An 18,034-nucleotide genomic window follows, 5' to 3' on the forward strand; every position below is an offset into this window, starting at 1 on the left:
GGAGATGAGTGATACCCGGTGGGGTCTTCTGCTGTTGTAGCCCATCCGTCTCAAGGTTCTGCATGTTGTGGCTTCACAAATGCTTTGCTGCATACCTCGGTTGTAACGAGTGGTTATTTCATATTTCGTTCTTTGTAAACCCTTGAAATGGTTGTGTGTGAAAAAATCCCAGTAACTGAGCAGATTGTGAAATACTCAGACCGGCCCGTCTGGCACCAACAACCATGCCACGCTCAAAATTGCTTAAATCACCTTTCTTTCCCATTCTGACATTCAGTTTGGAGTTCAGGAGATTGTCTTGACCAGGACCACACCCCTAAATGCATTGAAGCAACTGCCATGTGATTGGTTGATTAGATAATTGCATTAATGAGAAATTGAACAGGTGTTCCTAATAATCCTTTAGGTGAGTGTATGGACAAACGATGCATGTGCTTAAACTACGAGTCCGGGCCTATACACTGGGATTGAAATCAATTAGTTAGCCCCTCCAGAACCCCCAGGAGAGATCCGCAAAGACGCATACTTTTTTTTGCTCAGTCACTAGGCGGAAATGATGTTGTAACTCCTCTCGGTGTTAGGCCTTAACGGATCTTTTGTTTATCAGTTCATCTTGTTGACACAAGAGACAAAATACAAAATAAACCCAGTTAAAGATGAATTTGACGGATAGCATTGTTATTATGATAATATGATAATATCGTTCTGGGGAATTATTTTGGCCACGACAATCATGCAGTGAAAATGTGCTATCGTGACAGCCCTAATTTGAAGTCAGATTTGGCACAGTTAAGATGAAATCCTGTGGTAACTCAAAGAAAACCTTTCACATCTTTCTCCTCAGGCGCCTGCCAGGACAGCGCGTGGCTCCGAACGCCCACAACTCCCCTTCTCGTGGCCAATGATTGACAGCCAGGCACCGGGCTCAGTGAGGACCGGCTCCCCAGGAGAAGGGGGGTTCCAGCCTGGTTACATGGTGACCCGTCCAGCCCCAGACCTGTTCGGAGGGCTTCTGCCTTCACCGCTCTCACCCTTCTGCGTGAGCCAGTGGCCTGAGATGCTGTCCCCCTTGAGCTCAGGGGTGTATGCTGCTTTGCCTGCTGTGCTCCCAGCTTGGGGCACTGCTCCACCCTACAAGGCTCCCGACCCGAAAAGCAGGACCCTTTAACCTGCCGCCCCTATAGTATCATGTCTTCCAACTTTGTTACCAAAAATTAGTTATATCTAGTCAGAGCTCTAGGCACAGTATGTAATTGTATACATTTAACCAGCATGTATGTACATAGTAAGCATTTGTATATATATATATAGCCCATATGCAGTAAATTTTCAATGTATATCACATTATCAACCTCAATTTACATACCTCATATTTACAAGGGACATATGTCTTATTAGGTGTATAAATGTGCCGTCGTGTTTACGACGTGTATGTACATACTACACTCATCTGTTTGTGTATAGGTTTTCTGTGTATTGACAGTATTTCCATGTTTTCCATTCATACTGTGTGTCTGTACAGAAACTCCATGTTTGACGTGTGCGTAGTACCTCGGCGTGTGTATCGTGCAGACAATCCCTGTGTGTTTGTGTAAATAACACGCACCCCTCGCGTCCGTGTGTGTGAGTCATATGAGATCCATGTGTACAGTAAGTGCTGCAGGGCTCTGTCCTAACCCAGCCGAGAGCCTTTCACCGTCATGCCATTACTGTGAAGCCTTGTCACCCAGGTTACTAGCCGTGTCACCCTGGTTACCAACATAGCCCCAAAACGTGACGACCCCCCTCCCACCCCCGGTAACCAGTCGTGCGGCCCTGGTGATCATACAGCTTCGTCTGCTTTGTTACTCTATTGTTTATGTGCTTATGAACTTACTCCCCCTACATCAGTCCTAACTGGAACACTAGTGCTAGAAGTAGTCCTAAGAAATAGTGAAGAACTTGAACTTCATCTTCAGGAGAAATATCCTAAGAGTGTGCCTTGAGCAGTAGTTTTAATTAATTCCCAAGACAAGCATGAGGCCATTTGAGCGGAGTCCGGATAATGCGATCGCGCATAACGTAAACGGCTGGTCCTGCAGTGATACTCAGTGTAATTGCGTGATTAACATACACATTATACTGCATTTATGGTTGGTCAGATTCAGAATGCCAGTTGAGAATGTTGGGAGCAGAACCCTGTTGTTGGTTGTTCCTTGACAATTATAACAACAGAGGGCGCATTATCTTCTGAAGCATTGTAATATTCACACTGATGCTAGGGCGTGAGATGGTCTCCAAGATGCAGCAGCTACGTGGTTTTGCGCAACACTTACCAGAGCCTGCAAGAAAACGCACTCTAAAGCTGGAACTGAAAACAGGTGCGCAGGATGTCATGGACCCAGACCATGGCATTCTCTAGGGGGTAGCTAGTGTTACATGGCGGTCATCAACCTCATGCAATAAACAGTCGGTTTATTGTACTTTACGTTAAACAGTGTGAGGAAGGCTAAAGCAGGTTAAATGGGGCATGTTCTACACTATGCCCAAATTTTGCATCTGAATAATTTCTCTTTTTGTTTACTTACGTTTTTTTTGTGTTTAATGCACTGTGTTGAGCTACAGTAATGTGAAATGGCAGGGCAAGGAATCAAGAAAATCAGGACAATCACTTTTCTCTCAATATTATCTACATTTGAATTATAAAATAAAACATTTCAAAGTATCAGATATCACAACCAGACAAATCATTTTTATAAAAATCCAATAAGTAACTGTATTCATGTCACTACCTTTTCTATATGTATATATAAAACTAAGTCTTGATTGATGCATTCTAGCACTACATTTTGTTTGATAGTATGCCCCAAACATCTTTTTGGTTATGTTTTACAATACTGTATTGAGTCAGTGCAAAAAGAAAAAAATTATCATGTTCAGAACATGGAAAGTACAAGTCATTCAATAGTACTTCACTAATATAATCAAAACATCTTTATGGGATTAGCCATTAGTGGCAGTTGACCACAGCCACACCAAACAAACAAATATCAACAGAAAAAGAGAGATAAAGTTGCCATATTATGGTTGTGACCCTGGTGATTTGAGTATATTTCAATCTACCGAAAGAAGACTTTGCAATTCATTAAACAAAGACATGAAGAAGGGGTAAGTTGAACCTGCTAATTTCCAAGAAGACAGCAGACATTAAAATAAAAAATATTACACATATTTCTAATATTCAAAAAAATTTGAATTTACCCAAATTCACATCCCCCAATTTTTTTTTTAAAGCTGAACTAATGCAACAATACATATATTTTTATTATTATGAAGAATGATAAATACATAGATTCTCCTGATTTTCAAGAATCCCTGAGGTATATCAAGTCATTTAATGCCCAGACCCAAGTAGGCTACTCCAATGAGAATACAGCTGTCGATCTTTCAACTGCACAGTTTAACTACTCTTCCTCTGTTTTCCTGAGATTCTTAATAAGACCAGCCTAGTACAAACATCTTGTACAATAATACCGAACTGACAGAAAAAACAGCAAAACTTTTCCGAAATAACCACACAATAGAAGCGTATGCTCTGAAGCAAGTGATTGTGTGAGGTAAACAAGTCTGCCACCATTACAGACAGTGAGCTTTGCCAGCCAAGTTGGTAATACATGGATATTGCCAATTAGCTAATTATGGTTTAAAACCCTTTCGTAACTGTACAGTCAGTCAGTTCAGTTAGAACTGAACTTTTTTAGATGAATAGTGCAGAATGTTCTGCTGTGTCTCTACTCTTTCATCCCATGCAGAGAGAAACTTGTGTTCTCTGTTAATAGCATCTTGCTTAACCAGCTACTGATTGGACTCGTGTGCTTGCTTCACACAGCAAGGCTTTCTCTTTGAACTCCGATGTGATACTTGCACCTGAAATGTAAAATTCAATTTTGCTCTGCCTTGCTTCTAGATTTTCCTGACCACTGGTTAGTAGCACTGGTCTACTTCACAAAGATTGTATATATTTGAAGACAGAAATAAATAATAAACTTGATTTTGCTTGACAACATTTTCTCTCTGCGTCATATTGCTTCTCTAGTCCCACATTTACATGGCATTTCCTTTGACCAGACGTAGAGACACCAGTAATAAGGTCCTATTTGGTTGGGCCCTTAACTACTTGCACAAATGCACATACTGAAACTGATATCTGTAGTGCTGCCAACAACACAGTACATCTGTTTGAACATTTCAAAGTGGTGTTTCTTAACCTCTGCTCCTCTCTGGTTTGTGTACTTAACCATATGTTACCTTGGGTTACAGGAAATCTATCCCCTCACTTGAAGTCTGGTTAAAATTTAAGTCAATGTTCATGTTTGTAGATGTTTCACTTCCTGATGCAATATACCTCAGTGGATTCGATTGTTCTGGGTTTGCGATCCCTGATGAGAAAACAAGCATTACAGTTTCAACCAGCCTTAATATGGCATTAATATGGAGTTGCTCCCTCACCTCTTTTGCAGCTATAATAGCAGCCACATTTCTGGAAAGACTTTCCACAAGATTTTGGAGTGTCTCTGGGAATTTCTGCCAAAAGAACATTTGTAGTCAGACACTGATGTTGGATGAGAAGGCCTGGCTTGCAATCACAGTTCCAATTCATCCCAAAGGTGTTCATTTTGGGTTTAGGTCAGGGTTCTGTGCCAGCCACTCGAGTCTCTCCACACCAAACCTTGTTGAAACCATGTCTTGATGGACCCTGCTTTGTGCACAGTCATGCTGGAACAAGAAAGGGCCTTCCCAAAAACTGTTGCTGCAAAGTTGGAAGAACCCAATTGTCTTAAATGTCTTCTGTATCCTGTAGCATTATGATGACCCTTCTCTGGAACTAGGGGGCCTAGCCCAAACCCTGAAAATCAGCCCCAAACCATTTACCCTCCTCCACCAAACTTTCCAGTAGGCACTATGCATTCCGGTAGGTAGTGTTCTCCGTGGCATCCACCAGACCAAATATCGTCCATCAGACTGCCAGACACTGAAGCATGATTCATCACCGGAGAACACATTTTCACTGCTCCAAAATCGCAGCTTTTTCCATGTTGATGTGAGGCTTGCATAGAGCAGCTCGGCACTGGAAACCCATTTTGTGAAGCTCCAGTGTTCTTGTGCTGATGTAGTTCCAGAGACACATTGGAAATCGGTGGTTAGTGATGTGGTTAGCTCCCCAGCTCTGAGAGTTTGTGGGGTCTACCACTTTGTGGCTGGGCTGTTGTTGCTCCTAGACGCTTCCACTTCAGAATTATAGCACTTACAGTTGACCAATACAGATCTAGTAGGGCAGAAACTTGTGAAAATGAAATGTATTATTATTTTTCTGTCTGGCTATATTTTTGATTATAAACTCTTTTTCTTAACAACCAATACGTTGTTGGGTGCCATGTCATAAGAACTGTGAAGGATGACGTTGTGTTGTTCAGTGCATTTGACAAATAAACCTTGAAAAATGTGGCTCATTGTACTGCCAATCAAAGTTGATGTGTTAGAATCAGGAAAAATGGGCAAGCGTAAGGATCTGAGCGGGTTTGACAAGGGCCAAATTGTGATGACTAGACGACTGGGTCAGAGCATCTCCAAAACTACAGCCCTTGTGGGGTGTTCCTGGACTGCAGTGGTCAGTACCTATCAAAAGAGGTCCAAGGAAGGAAAAGTAGTGAATTGGCAACAGGGTCATGGGCGACCAAGGCTCACTGATGCACGTGGGGAGCAAAGGCTGGCCTGTGTGGTTCGATCCAACAGATGAGCTTCTGTAGCTCAAATTGCTGAAAAAGTTAATGCTGGTACTGATAAAAAGGTGTCAGAACACACAGTGCATTGCAGTTTGTTGTGTATGAGGCTGCATAGCCGCAGACCAGTAAAGGTGCCCATGCTGATCCCTGTCCATTGCCAAACGCACCAACACGTGAGCTTCAGAACTGGACCACGGAGCAACGGAAGAAGGTGGCTTGGTCTGATGAATCACATTTCCTTTTACATCACGTGGATGGACAGGTGTGTGTGTGTCACTTACCTGGAGAACACATGGCACCAGGATGCACTATGGTAAGAAGGCAAGCCAGGGGAGGCAGTGTGATGCTTTGGGCAATGTTCTGCTGGGAAAACATGGGTCCTGCCATTCATGTGGATGTTACTTTGACACGTACCACCTACATGAGCTTTGTTGCAGACCATGTGCACCCTTAGAAGGCAACAGTATTCCCTGATGGCATTGGCCTCTGTCAGCAGGATAATGCACCCTGCCACAAAGCAAAAATAGTTCAGCAATGGTTTGAGGAACACAACAACCAGTTCAAGGTGTTGACTTAGCCTCTAAATTTCCCAGATCTCAATCCAATTGAGCATCTGTGATGTGCTGGACCCATGGAGGCCCTACCTTGCAACTTACAGGACCTACACAATATTAAGCAGGTGGTTATAATGTTACGGCTGATTAGTCTGTGCATTTAAAATATATTAATATATTTACCGCTATACAACATATAAGAAATACATTATAAACAAACAGGGGTAATTATACTTCCATTGTTTGAATAAATCAACCAACTACAGGCTTTTTGCATTTTGCAGGGCCCCCAATCAGAGCCCCCAAATATCACAACTGATACATTACAACACACATTGATTACATCATGGTGGCTTTTTGTTGACAGACTGTTGCCTTACCTTCTGTGTTCTGGCCAATAGCAGCATGTGTTAATCTTTAATAAGCTTTAAAAGGCTGTGTATTATTTTGGGGCTTTAATTCTGCTGAAGCCATGATGGGGGGAGCTGCGGTGCGAGTCGGCCTCCTTGGGCTGTTGCTGCCCTGCGTTGCCACGGCACCAACCAATAAGGTAGGGTCACATTCAATCACTCTGAATTTGTGACAATGCCTGTTACTCTGAAATGTCATTGGAATCTGCATTTATGTGTAAATGCAGATTTATGTGTAGATTACGTGGTTCATCTCAGACTTTTGACCCCAGTTTTTGGTGGGCAGAGAGCAGAAAATATAAGAACAACTCGGTTTAGGGGTTAGATTTATTTAGACTTTGTGACACGTCTGTAGTTGACCTGGTTGCAGTTCCCCTAAAACCACCCAAAACAGACAGAATACGTTTTCTTTAGACTAGCTAGGAAAGACATACATCAACGTGTATTATGTCTAGGGTGAAAGACCGCCCGGGCAGTGCTTCGTTCTTATTTCAGGGTGTGTGGGCTTTCTGTTACTAAAGTCTAGAGGGCAGACAAACAAATTGTAGGTGTAGGCCTTCCGAAGCCAATCAGGATTCAGATCAACTAGTCTTTGACTTCTACAGATTATTGTGTATTTGCAAATGGTGGGACTGTTTGTTTGAACAATGTGTGGGAATGTGTGTGAGCATGAGGCTTTTGGTGTGCTAGCCAAGCAACAGCAATGCCATTGGATTTATCACAGCTAATTTTAATACAGGATTTATCACAGCTAATGAGAAACTGCTATGCTTAAATACTTTGGGAATTGGGATGCAGAAAGAATTAAAGCAATGGGGATTCATCAATGCGAAACTTAAATAGTTAATCTGAACATCAGTGTGGAAACTAAGCATTCTATTTAGGATATGAAGCTAATGACACAAGCAATAATAAACAAATAAATAATTGCATTTGTATTCAAATGTTTTTCAACAGTTGAGTGTTGATGCTGTTTTCTGATCCTTCATACTGTAAAACAAGGACTGGGACATCTACAGCTTCCACATCAACTCCACAGTGACCAGTCGCTATGCAACCACTGTCATCACCAGTCGAGTGGCCAATCGGATCAACCAGTCACAAGAAATAGAATTCCATGTCAAGATTCCCAAGAATGCCTTCATCAGTAAATTCAGAATGTAGGTCTACAATTTTCACAATAATAGTTTGCAGACATAAATTAGTTCAGTATTACACATTTACAGTGTAACTCCTCCTCTTCTTCAGGACCATTGAGGGAAAGACATATGATGGGGTTGTAAAACAGAAGGAGGAGGCCCAGCAGCAGTACACTCAGGCAGTGTCTCGTGGACAAAGTGCTGGTATAGTCAGGTGTGTGTGTGTATATTTGTGTGTACATGGTCAGTCCTCACCATTCCTTGTTATTACATTAAGTAAACATTAAGAATTCAGCTGTGGTCACAAACTGCTGTTAAGAACTACAAATACTACTGTGATATTGCTGTAATATTTCAAATCACATGCAGGAACCCCACAAAGCTAAGACCAGCCCTGTGTGTGGCCACTCTCTGTCTGCAATATGTATGCATTCGTATGGGTTGAGTCTTTATTTCACTCTAGTTCTGTGGGGAGGACCCTTGAGGAGTTTAAGACATCTGTGACTGTGGCTGCACTCAGTAAGGTGACCTTTGAACTCACATATGAGGAGCTGCTGAAACGTCGCCTGGGAAAGTATGAACTCTTGATCCACGCACGACCCATGCAGCCTGTTGCTGATTTCAAGGTATGAAAGAAAAAAGAGAGGGAAACATACAATTAAATTAAACAACAACAAACACTAATTAACATGGATTATAGAGTAATTTCTCTTTTCTTTCTCTTCCATATGGCCAGATTGACGTGTACATCAAAGAGTACCCAGGTGTTAACATCCTGGAGATAAAAGGAGGGCTGAGCACCAAAGAGCTGGCTAATGCCATTTCTAAAACACAGACTTCAACTGAGGTAATTTACAAAACAGTAAAAACAACTAGAATGATTACAGAACAACCAGAACCTCAATGCATAACACATATCACTTTAAAAAGATGAGCACCTAACAATCATATCTAGTTAGGGTTCATCTCTTAGGAGATGCTTTACACTTAAACCATAAATGTGTCTCTTATACTCTCCCACCTGAGGGACCTCAACACTGATTGTTTGCTTGAGTAGTTGTCGGTGGGCCAAACAACATTCCTCAGTGTCTTCCAAGCAGTGACAGTGATGAGCAACTTACAGTCGATATAAAAAGTCTACACACCCCTGTTAAAATGCCAGGTTTTTGTGATGTAAAAGAATGAGACATAGATAAATCATGTAAGAACTTTTTCCACCTTTAATGTGACCTATATTGTGAACAATTCAATTGAAAAACAAACTGAAATCTTTGAGGGGGAAAAATAAAACACACAAGAACCTGGTTGCACACCCTTAAACTAATACTTTGTTGAAGCACCTTTTGATTTTATTACAGCATTCTTTTTGGGTAGGAGTCTAATAGCATGGCATATCTTGACGCAGTAATATTTGCCCACTCTTCTTTGCAAAAGCGCTCCAAATCTGTCAGATTGCGAGGACATCTACTGTGCACAGCCCTTTTCAGATCACCCCAAAGATGTTCAATTGGATTCAAGTCTGGGCTCTGGCTGGGCCATTCCAAAATGTTTATCTTCATCTGGTGAAGCCATACTTTTGTGGATTTGAATGTGTGCTTTGAGTCGTTGTCATGCTGAAAAGGGAACTTCCTCTTCATCTTCAGCTTTCTAATGGATGCCTGAAGGTTTTGTGCCAAAATTGCCTGGTATTTGGAACTGTTCATTATTCCCTCCACCCTGAGTAAGGCCCTGCTTCTAGCTTAAGAAAACAGCCCCAAAGCATGATGCTGCCACCACCATGCTTCACTGTGGGTATGGTGTTCTTTGGGTGATGTGCAGTGTTGTTTATGCGTCAAACATATAATTTGGATTTATGGCCATAAAGTTCCACCTTGGTTTCATCAGACCATAACACATTTTCCCACATGCTCTTGGGGGACTTGATGTTTGTTTTTGCTTCAGCCAGGCTTGGATGTTTTTATTTGTAAGAAAAGGCTTCCGTCCTGCCACCCTACCCCATAGCCCATTCACATGAAAAATAGGGGAGATTGTTGTCACGTGTAGCACACAGTCAGTACGTGCCAGAAATTCCTGCAGTTCCTTTAATGTTGCTTTAGGCCTCTTGGAAGCCTCCCTGATCAGTTTTCTTCTCATCTTTTCATCAATTTTGGAGGGACGTACAGTTCTTGGTAATGTCTCTGTTGTGCCATATTTTCTCCACTTGATGATGACTGTCTTCACTGTGTTCCATGGTATATCTTATGCTTTGGAAATTATTTTGTACCCTTCTCCTGATTGATATCTTTCAACAATGAGATCCCTCTGATGCTTTGGAAGCTCTCTGCGGACCATGGCTTTTGCTTTCAGATGCAACTAAGAAAATGTCAGGAAATTTCTACTAGAACAGCTGAACTTTTTGTGATTAATCAGAGTCACTTTAAATGATGGCAGGGGTGTAATGACTTCTATTTAACATGAGATTGAATGTTAGATTGAATGTCTTATGCAACCAGGTTACTGTAAAGTTTGTATTTTTCATTTTTCCATCTTTCCATCGAAGAGCTCAGTTTGTTTTTCAATTGAATTGTTCACATTATAGGTCACATTAAAAGTAGAAAGAGTTCTGACATGATTTATCTTTGTCTCATTCATTTACATCACAAAAACCAGTCATTTTAACATGGGTGTGTAGACTTTTTATATCCACTGTAGGTCCACCTCTTTGTCTGGACAAATATCTCTGGGATAACCACCATCTTCTCTAGAATTTTACATTCCAATATTGAGGATTTACCTTTTTGAGAATACATTTCCTTGTATTTGACACACCTTCCTCTCCTCATATTGGCGCACGATCAGATCTTGTTAATGCTTATAGCAGTCATTCTATTTCAAATCATAAACCAGACAAATGACCACCTTCTCTCCAGGCTTGGGTCCATTTCTACCCCAGTAAGGCACAGCAGAGTCAGTGTGACAGCTGTGGAGAGGAGGGCCTGAACGGAGACCTGGTCATTGTCTATGACGTCCACAGGAAAAAGTCCATAGGAGATCTCAAGGTGAACTTCTTCTACCTTCTTCCTGTTATTGATTACTTTATCTGTACTTGTTCTTTAACCACTGTCTTTTATTACCTCTTCAGAAGTCAGATGGGTATTTTGTCCATCACTTTGCTCCCAGTGATCTACCACGCATTCCAAAGAATGTGGTCTTCGTCATCGATCAAAGTGGCTCCATGTATGGCAGGAAAATTCAGCAGGTGTGCATTGTGTGGTGCTTGTTAGGTTATAATGCAGCTAAATAATTAACAACTGAGTGGGGTACACATACAGTAGTATCTAGTAGAATATATTAAATGCTTTGTTCAATTAATAGTGTTTAATTGATTGATTTGTTGGTTGTATTATTGCATTGTGATTACTATGTGATCCATCAGACCCGTGAGGCTTTGTTGAAGATCCTGGGAGACCTGGCGGAGGACGACCACTTCGGCCTGATTACATTTGACAGCTCTGTGTTTCCCTGGAAGGAAGAACTGCTTCTGGCTAATCAGAAAAACCTGGAGGCTGCCAAGATGTTTGTACAAAATATTAGAGACAGAGGAGGTAAAATTAACATTGTAACAAATAGAAAATGATTGTTATGGTAATTGTTATATAATTCCATCGATAAGGAGTAAGTACAGAAACAAAATTCTATTGGCTTAATTTGTAGTTTATTTACAAATAGAAAGAAGCGACAAAAGCTAACGGAATAAACCTGTGAGGAATCTTTGAGGAAAATACAGAACAGTCAGTATTTATTACAGTTAAAAGGGTGTGTGGCAAGACTGCTCATTCATTCTCTTAAGACAACATTGAATTTGTTCATTATACTTCCTGCCCCCCCTTGTGTCTTCCTCTAGGTGTCTTACATGTTTACTCTCAAGGGGGTAGGGGAACATCATAAAAGTCACTTTCAGACAGCTAGCCACATTCCTGAAGAACAACGGACAGATATATCCTTATTGGTTTAGGCAGATTAACATATGGTCAGAGAACCCAGCGGTTCACTGATATCATTCAGACACGTCACAAACAAAGACCAGAGTTACATGCCAGGGAATAGAAAAGCAGACATATCTAAAATATACATTAGTTCAAGAAATTCCATTACAGGATTCACCTCACCTAAATCCTGCATTCCCAGGGTGAGATGTAGACTTAAATGGGTACTGTGCCACAATTGCGAAAATGCTAGTGAAACCGTGAAAACCAGGCTAAGTAACAAAATCACGACTTCCTATCATATACACTTTCCAACTTTAGCGCATTTTACTTTTAAAAATATGATTTTACATTAAAAAAAACATAAATAATATGCAACCTAACCTATTAAACAACATTGGCAAAGTATCATTTTGTAGCATTTAAAGCGCACAAAATGTTAATCTAATTGGAGATATAAATAACAGCCTAGCAGGTGAAATAGTAAAACATCCAAAGGTTGCCCCTTTTCTCTCCTCAGCCACTGACATCAATGCTGCGGTGTTGAGGGGCACAGACATGCTGAACCGACACCTCCGAGAGGGAACAGCCTCTCTCCTCATACTGCTCACTGATGGAGACCCAACCACAGGTACACTCACACACATACTTGAATATATATCCTATTAACACTAAAACTAATCCCAAATGCCTAAACCAAAAATAAAAAGCCCAATTATAACTCCAGGTCCAATTGTAAGATATACACTAAACCTAGCCTCATAGACCGGGTCACGCGAGGCCTGGCAAAATCAAGTGTTTTTACAATGTGTGGTTTGGTATTCCTGTTGAAGTAGCCTATCCTGCCAGTCGTGTAACAGTAACAGAGAACCTAAATTATTTTTGAACACATGTCCTTTGCTTGTGTTGCCATACAGAGATGTGAGCAGGTAACTAACTTAGATGCTGGTTGACTGCATTTGTAAAGTTATGCCTATTTATTTGGATTTTCTTCAGAGCTTTATTTAAATTTCAATGGGAGAGGAAATGCTACACAACCAGCCCACCAAAATAAACGAGAGAAAATCATTGGGTGTCATGACAGAATCTACTGACCGTAAATGCGTTGACAATACCAAACCATTTGGGAAGCTCAACATTTCAAAAGATTACTTTCACCACTGTTATGAGAAATCTGCTATTGTATGGTGTAAATCCTAAAAATTGCTTCTTAAACAGACTTTTGCAACTCATTCCAGTCATTGGTGGAGGCATATTTAAATGAATATCAGCATTAACAGAATACTATTGGAATTGTAGAGTGCAGAAGAGGGGCCATTTATTCAAAAGGGACTTAAAGATGCAGTCCTGGACTGTTGTGAATAGCAAGCTATTTTTGTTATACCTGACATTTTGGGTAGCATGTGTAATTTGTTGTATATTTGAGCTTGACTAATATGGCAGACTGTAGCCAAATCAATACAAAAACAGGGACATTAATTACAGCACCTTTTTTTGTTTTTAGTGAGGAACAGAAGCATTCAATAGAAGCGTCTCTAACCTTTCTGTTCCTCACTCAAAACCTTCCTTTCCAACTTTTTTAGAAAGGAAAGAAAAAGGTGCAGTTGTCTCTTTATTTTTTCCAGAGCTGTAAATTTCTCTAAAGCAAACAGTACAAGGTCCAAAACCTTAACCTCAAGAACTTAAACGTTATGGCTAAACCTAACCAACCCCTAACCCTAAAAATCTAACCCTTGACCCTAACCCTTACCTACAACATCTAAATCTAACTGTAACCTGATTCTAATTAAATGTAACCCTGAAAACCTATTCAATGAAAGATTTTGCTAGAGTAAAAAACAAAAAACCTTATAGGGACAATTTGATGGAGAATTCTAGTCCCCACAAGTACAGATAGGTCTGAATCACACACACACAGACACAGACACACAATGATAGCCAATATTGCTTTTCTCAGGTGAGACCAACCTGGAAAATATCCACAAGAACATAAAAGAAGCAATTGATAAGAAATTCCCGCTCTACTGTCTCGGTTTTGGAATGGATGTTAACTTTGAGTTCCTGGAGAAGATGGCGCTGGAAAACAACGGTGTGGGACGCAGAATATATGAGGACTCTGATGCTGCTCTGCAGCTGCAGGTAAGAAAACACAGGGTGAGAGGGTTTATCAACACTACAGGGACTGGATGACAATAGAATTAACACAAAACACAGGGTGAGGGGGTTTATCAACACTACAGGGACTGGATTACAATAGAATTAACATAAAACACAGGGTGAGGGGGTTTATCAACACTACAGGGACTGGATTACAATAGAATTAACATAAAACACAGGGTGAGGGGGTTTATCAACACTACAGGGACTGGATTACAATAGAATTAACATAAAACACAGGGTGAGGGGGTTTATCAACACTACAGGGACTGGATTACAATAGAATTAACATAAAACACAGGGTGAGGGGGTTTATCAACACTACAGGGACTGGATTACAATAGAATTAACATAAAACACAGGGTGAGGGGGTTTATCAACACTACAGGGACTGGATTACAATAGAATTAACACAAAACACAGGGTGAGAGGGTTTATCAACACTACAGGGACTGGATTACAATAGAATTAACATAAAACACAGGGTGAGGGGGTTTATCAACACTACAGGGACTGGATTACAATAGAATTAACATAAAACACAGGGTGAGAGGGTTTATCAACACTACAGGGACTGGATTACAATAGAATTAACATAAAACACAGGGTGAGAGGGTTTATCAACACTACAGGGACTGGATTACAATAGAATTAACATAAAACACAGGGTGAGGGGGTTTATCAACACTACAGGGACTGGATTACAATAGAATTAACATAAAACACAGGGTGAGAGGGTTTATCAACACTACAGGGACTGGATTACAATAGAATTAACACAAAACACAGGGTGAGGGGGTTTATCAACACTACAGGGACTGGATTACAATAGAATTAACATAAAACACAGGGTGAGAGGGTTTATCAACACTACAGTGACTGGACTACAATAGAATAAACATAAAACACAGGGTGAGGGGGTTTATCAACACTACAGGGACTGGATTACAATAGAATTAACATAAAACACAGGGTGAGAGGGTATATCAACACTACAGGGACTGGATTACAATAGAATTAACATAAAACACAGGGTGAGAGGGTTTATCAACACTACAGGGACTGGATTACAATAGAATTAACATAAAACACAGGGTGAGAGGGTTTATCAACACTACAGGGACTGGATTACAATAGAATTAACATAAAACACAGGGTGAGGGGGTTTATCAACACTACAGGGACTGGATTACAATAGAATTAACATGAAACACAGGGTGAGAGGGTTTATCAACACTACAGGGACTGGATTACAATAGAATTAACACAAAACACAGGGTGAGAGGGTTTATCAACACTACAGGGACTGGATTACAATAGAATTAACATAAAACACAGGGTGAGAGGGTTTATCAACACTACAGGGACTGGACTACAATAGAATTAACATAAAACACAGGGTGAGGGGGTTTATCAACACTACAGGGACTGGATTACAATAGAATTAACATAAAACACAGGGTGAGAGGGTTTATCAACACTACAGGGACTGGACTACAATAGAATTAACATAAAACACAGGGTGAGGGGGTTTATCAACACTACAGGGACTGGATTACAATAGAATTAACATAAAACACAGGGTGAGAGGGTTTATCAACACTACAGGGACTGGATTACAATAGAATTAACATAAAACACAGGGTGAGGGGGTTTATCAACACTACAGGGACTGGATTACAATAGAATTAACATAAAACACAGGGTGAGAGGGTTTATCAACACTACAGGGACTGGACTACAATAGAATTAACATAAAACACAGGGTGAGGGGGTTTATCAACACTACAGGGACTGGATTACAATAGAATTAACATAAAACACAGGGTGAGAGGGTTTATCAACACTACAGGGACTGGATTACAATAGAATTAACATAAAACACAGGGTGAGGGGGTTTATCAACACTACAGGGACTGGATTACAATAGAATTAACATAAAACACAGGGTGAGAGGGTTTATCAACACTACAGGGACTGGATTACAATAGAATTAACATAAAACACAGGGTGAGGGGGTTTATCAACACTACAGGGACTGGATTACAATAGAATTAACATAAAACACAGGGTGAGGGGGTTTATCAACACTACAGGGACTGGATTACAATAGAATTAACATAAAACACAGGGAGAGAGGGTTTATCAACACTACAGGGACTGGATTACAATAGAATTAACATAAAACACAGGGTGAGGGGGTTTATCAACACTACAGGGACTGGATTACAATAGAATTAACATAAAACACAGGGTGAGAGGGTTTATCAACACTACAGGGACTGGATTACAATAGAATTAACATAAAACACAGGGTGAGAGGGTTTATCAACACTACAGGGACTGGATTACAATAGAATTATTAACATGGATGAACAAGTATAATACCAGTTTCATTAGCCGAAAATTAAAAGGAACAATTTGTAAAGATGTAAGTAATAACGAAAGGTGATTTGCCATGAATAAGGAGGTGGTACACAAAGGCTCACTTTATTTCCGCTTTATTGATGCATACTTCTGTAAATCCTATTATAATTGTTTTGTTCTTCTTGTAAGGTGTGTTGCAATATTAAATCCACTTTAATTAAATTCACTTTAATTCTAATTAATATGACCAGTGGGAGAAGATGTGGGACTGATGGCCTGTTTGATCACTGTATAATTGACAGGGCTTTTATGAAGAGGTGGCCACACCCCTACTGACAGATGTACAGATGGTGTATCTGGGTGGGGCTAACCTGACCCAGACCAACTTCAGCCAATACTACAACGGCTCTGAGATTGTGGTAGCTGGCCAGATCACTGACAACAACATAGAGGAGTTCACAGCAGAGGTCATTGCCATATCGGTAAGATCACCACTACTCTGGCCCTTTAAAAGTTCATAGGTCATATTCTCCATACTGTCCTGTGTGTTGTCAAAACATTTGATGAAATGTATTATTTGGTTCAGAACTGTGACCTGAAGAATCTTGAAATATTTCAGAAAAGCAACAAGGTGACGTACTCAGAGACAATACCAACAGAGGAGCCCATTACAGCCAGGTCAGACAGCAACCTTCAGAGGCTGTGGGCTTACCTGACTGTGAAGCAGCTACTGGACAAAGAGTGAGTCTGCTTTGCATGACATTGTGTCTGTGACTGGGTGTTTAACCTGTGTCTATAATAATAATATATTTTATTTATATAGCTCTTTTCAAGGACCCAAAGATGCTTAAATGCAGGACCACATCTGTATGTGTGTCTTTACTTTTGTGTATTTCTGTGTATGTTTGTATGTGTATATTTGTGTATATATACACTCACCTAAAGGATTATTAGGAACACCTGTTCAATTTCTCATTAATGCAATTATCTAATCAACCAATCACATGGCAGTTGCTTCAATGCATTTAGGGGTGTGGTCCTGGTCAAGACAATCTCCTGAACTCCAAACTGAATGTCAGAATGGGAAAGAAAGGTGATTTAAGCAATTCTGAGCGTGGCATGGTTGTTGGTGCCAGACGGGCCGGTCTGAGTATTTCACAATCTGCTCAGATACTGGGATTTTTACACACAACCATTTCTAGGGTTTACAAAGAATGGTGTGAAAAGGGAAAAACATTCAGTATGCGGCAGTCCTGTGGGCGACAATGCCTTGTTGATGCTAGAGGTCAGAGGAGAATGGGCCGACTGATTCAAGCTGATAGAAGAACAACTTTGACTGAAATAACCACTCGTTACAACTGAGGTATGCATTTGTGAAGCCACAACACGCACAACCTTAAGGCGGATGGGCTACAACAGCAGAAGACCCCACCAGGTACCACTCACCTCCACTACAAATAGAAAAAAGAAGCTACAATTTGCACGAGCTCACCAAAATTGGACAGTTGAAGACTGGAAGAATGTTGCCTGGTCTGATGAGTCTCGATTTCTGTTGAGACATTCAGATGGTAGAGTCAGAATTTGGCGTAAACAGAATGAGAACATGGATCCATCATGCCTTGTTACCACTGTGCAGGCTGGTGGTGGTGGTGTAATGGTGTGGAGGATGTTTTCTTGACA

The 18,034-nt window shown here is 40.6% G+C and overlaps 2 protein-coding genes across 11 annotated transcripts in view; both read left to right on the plus strand.

Moving 5' to 3' along the window:
- The window catches only part of wnk2 (WNK lysine deficient protein kinase 2), a 38,325-nt gene extending 34,280 nt beyond the window's left edge, over window positions 1-4,045 (plus strand). For 5 of the 7 annotated variants that reach the window (XM_029114004.2, XM_029114001.2, XM_029114000.2 and 2 more), the window contains one exon: window positions 845-4,045. In XM_029114004.2, the coding sequence (XP_028969837.2) occupies window positions 845-1,168 (324 nt within the window). In that variant the 3' untranslated portion in view covers window positions 1,169-4,045. The remainder of the gene's footprint in view (window positions 1-844) is intronic. The other 2 variants (XM_029114005.2, XM_013138143.3) reach the window with 1 other exon arrangement.
- Window positions 4,046-6,760: 2,715 nt separating this feature from the next.
- The window catches only part of LOC105009850 (inter-alpha-trypsin inhibitor heavy chain H3-like), a 62,466-nt gene continuing 51,192 nt past the window's right edge, over window positions 6,761-18,034 (plus strand). For all 4 annotated transcript variants that reach the window (XM_034287565.1, XM_034287564.1, XM_034287566.1 and 1 more), the window contains exons 1-12: window positions 6,761-6,866; window positions 7,729-7,886; window positions 7,975-8,079; window positions 8,329-8,491; window positions 8,602-8,712; window positions 10,775-10,903; window positions 10,987-11,103; window positions 11,281-11,449; window positions 12,351-12,461; window positions 13,788-13,969; window positions 16,657-16,836; window positions 16,974-17,095. In XM_034287565.1, the coding sequence (XP_034143456.1) occupies window positions 6,789-6,866; window positions 7,729-7,886; window positions 7,975-8,079; window positions 8,329-8,491; window positions 8,602-8,712; window positions 10,775-10,903; window positions 10,987-11,103; window positions 11,281-11,449; window positions 12,351-12,461; window positions 13,788-13,969; window positions 16,657-16,836; window positions 16,974-17,095 (1,625 nt within the window). In that variant the 5' untranslated portion in view covers window positions 6,761-6,788. The remainder of the gene's footprint in view (window positions 6,867-7,728; window positions 7,887-7,974; window positions 8,080-8,328; window positions 8,492-8,601; window positions 8,713-10,774; window positions 10,904-10,986; window positions 11,104-11,280; window positions 11,450-12,350; window positions 12,462-13,787; window positions 13,970-16,656; window positions 16,837-16,973; window positions 17,096-18,034) is intronic.

This window comes from Esox lucius, chromosome 17 (assembly GCF_011004845.1).
Source record: "Esox lucius isolate fEsoLuc1 chromosome 17, fEsoLuc1.pri, whole genome shotgun sequence".
Lineage (NCBI taxonomy): Eukaryota > Metazoa > Chordata > Actinopteri > Esociformes > Esocidae > Esox > Esox lucius.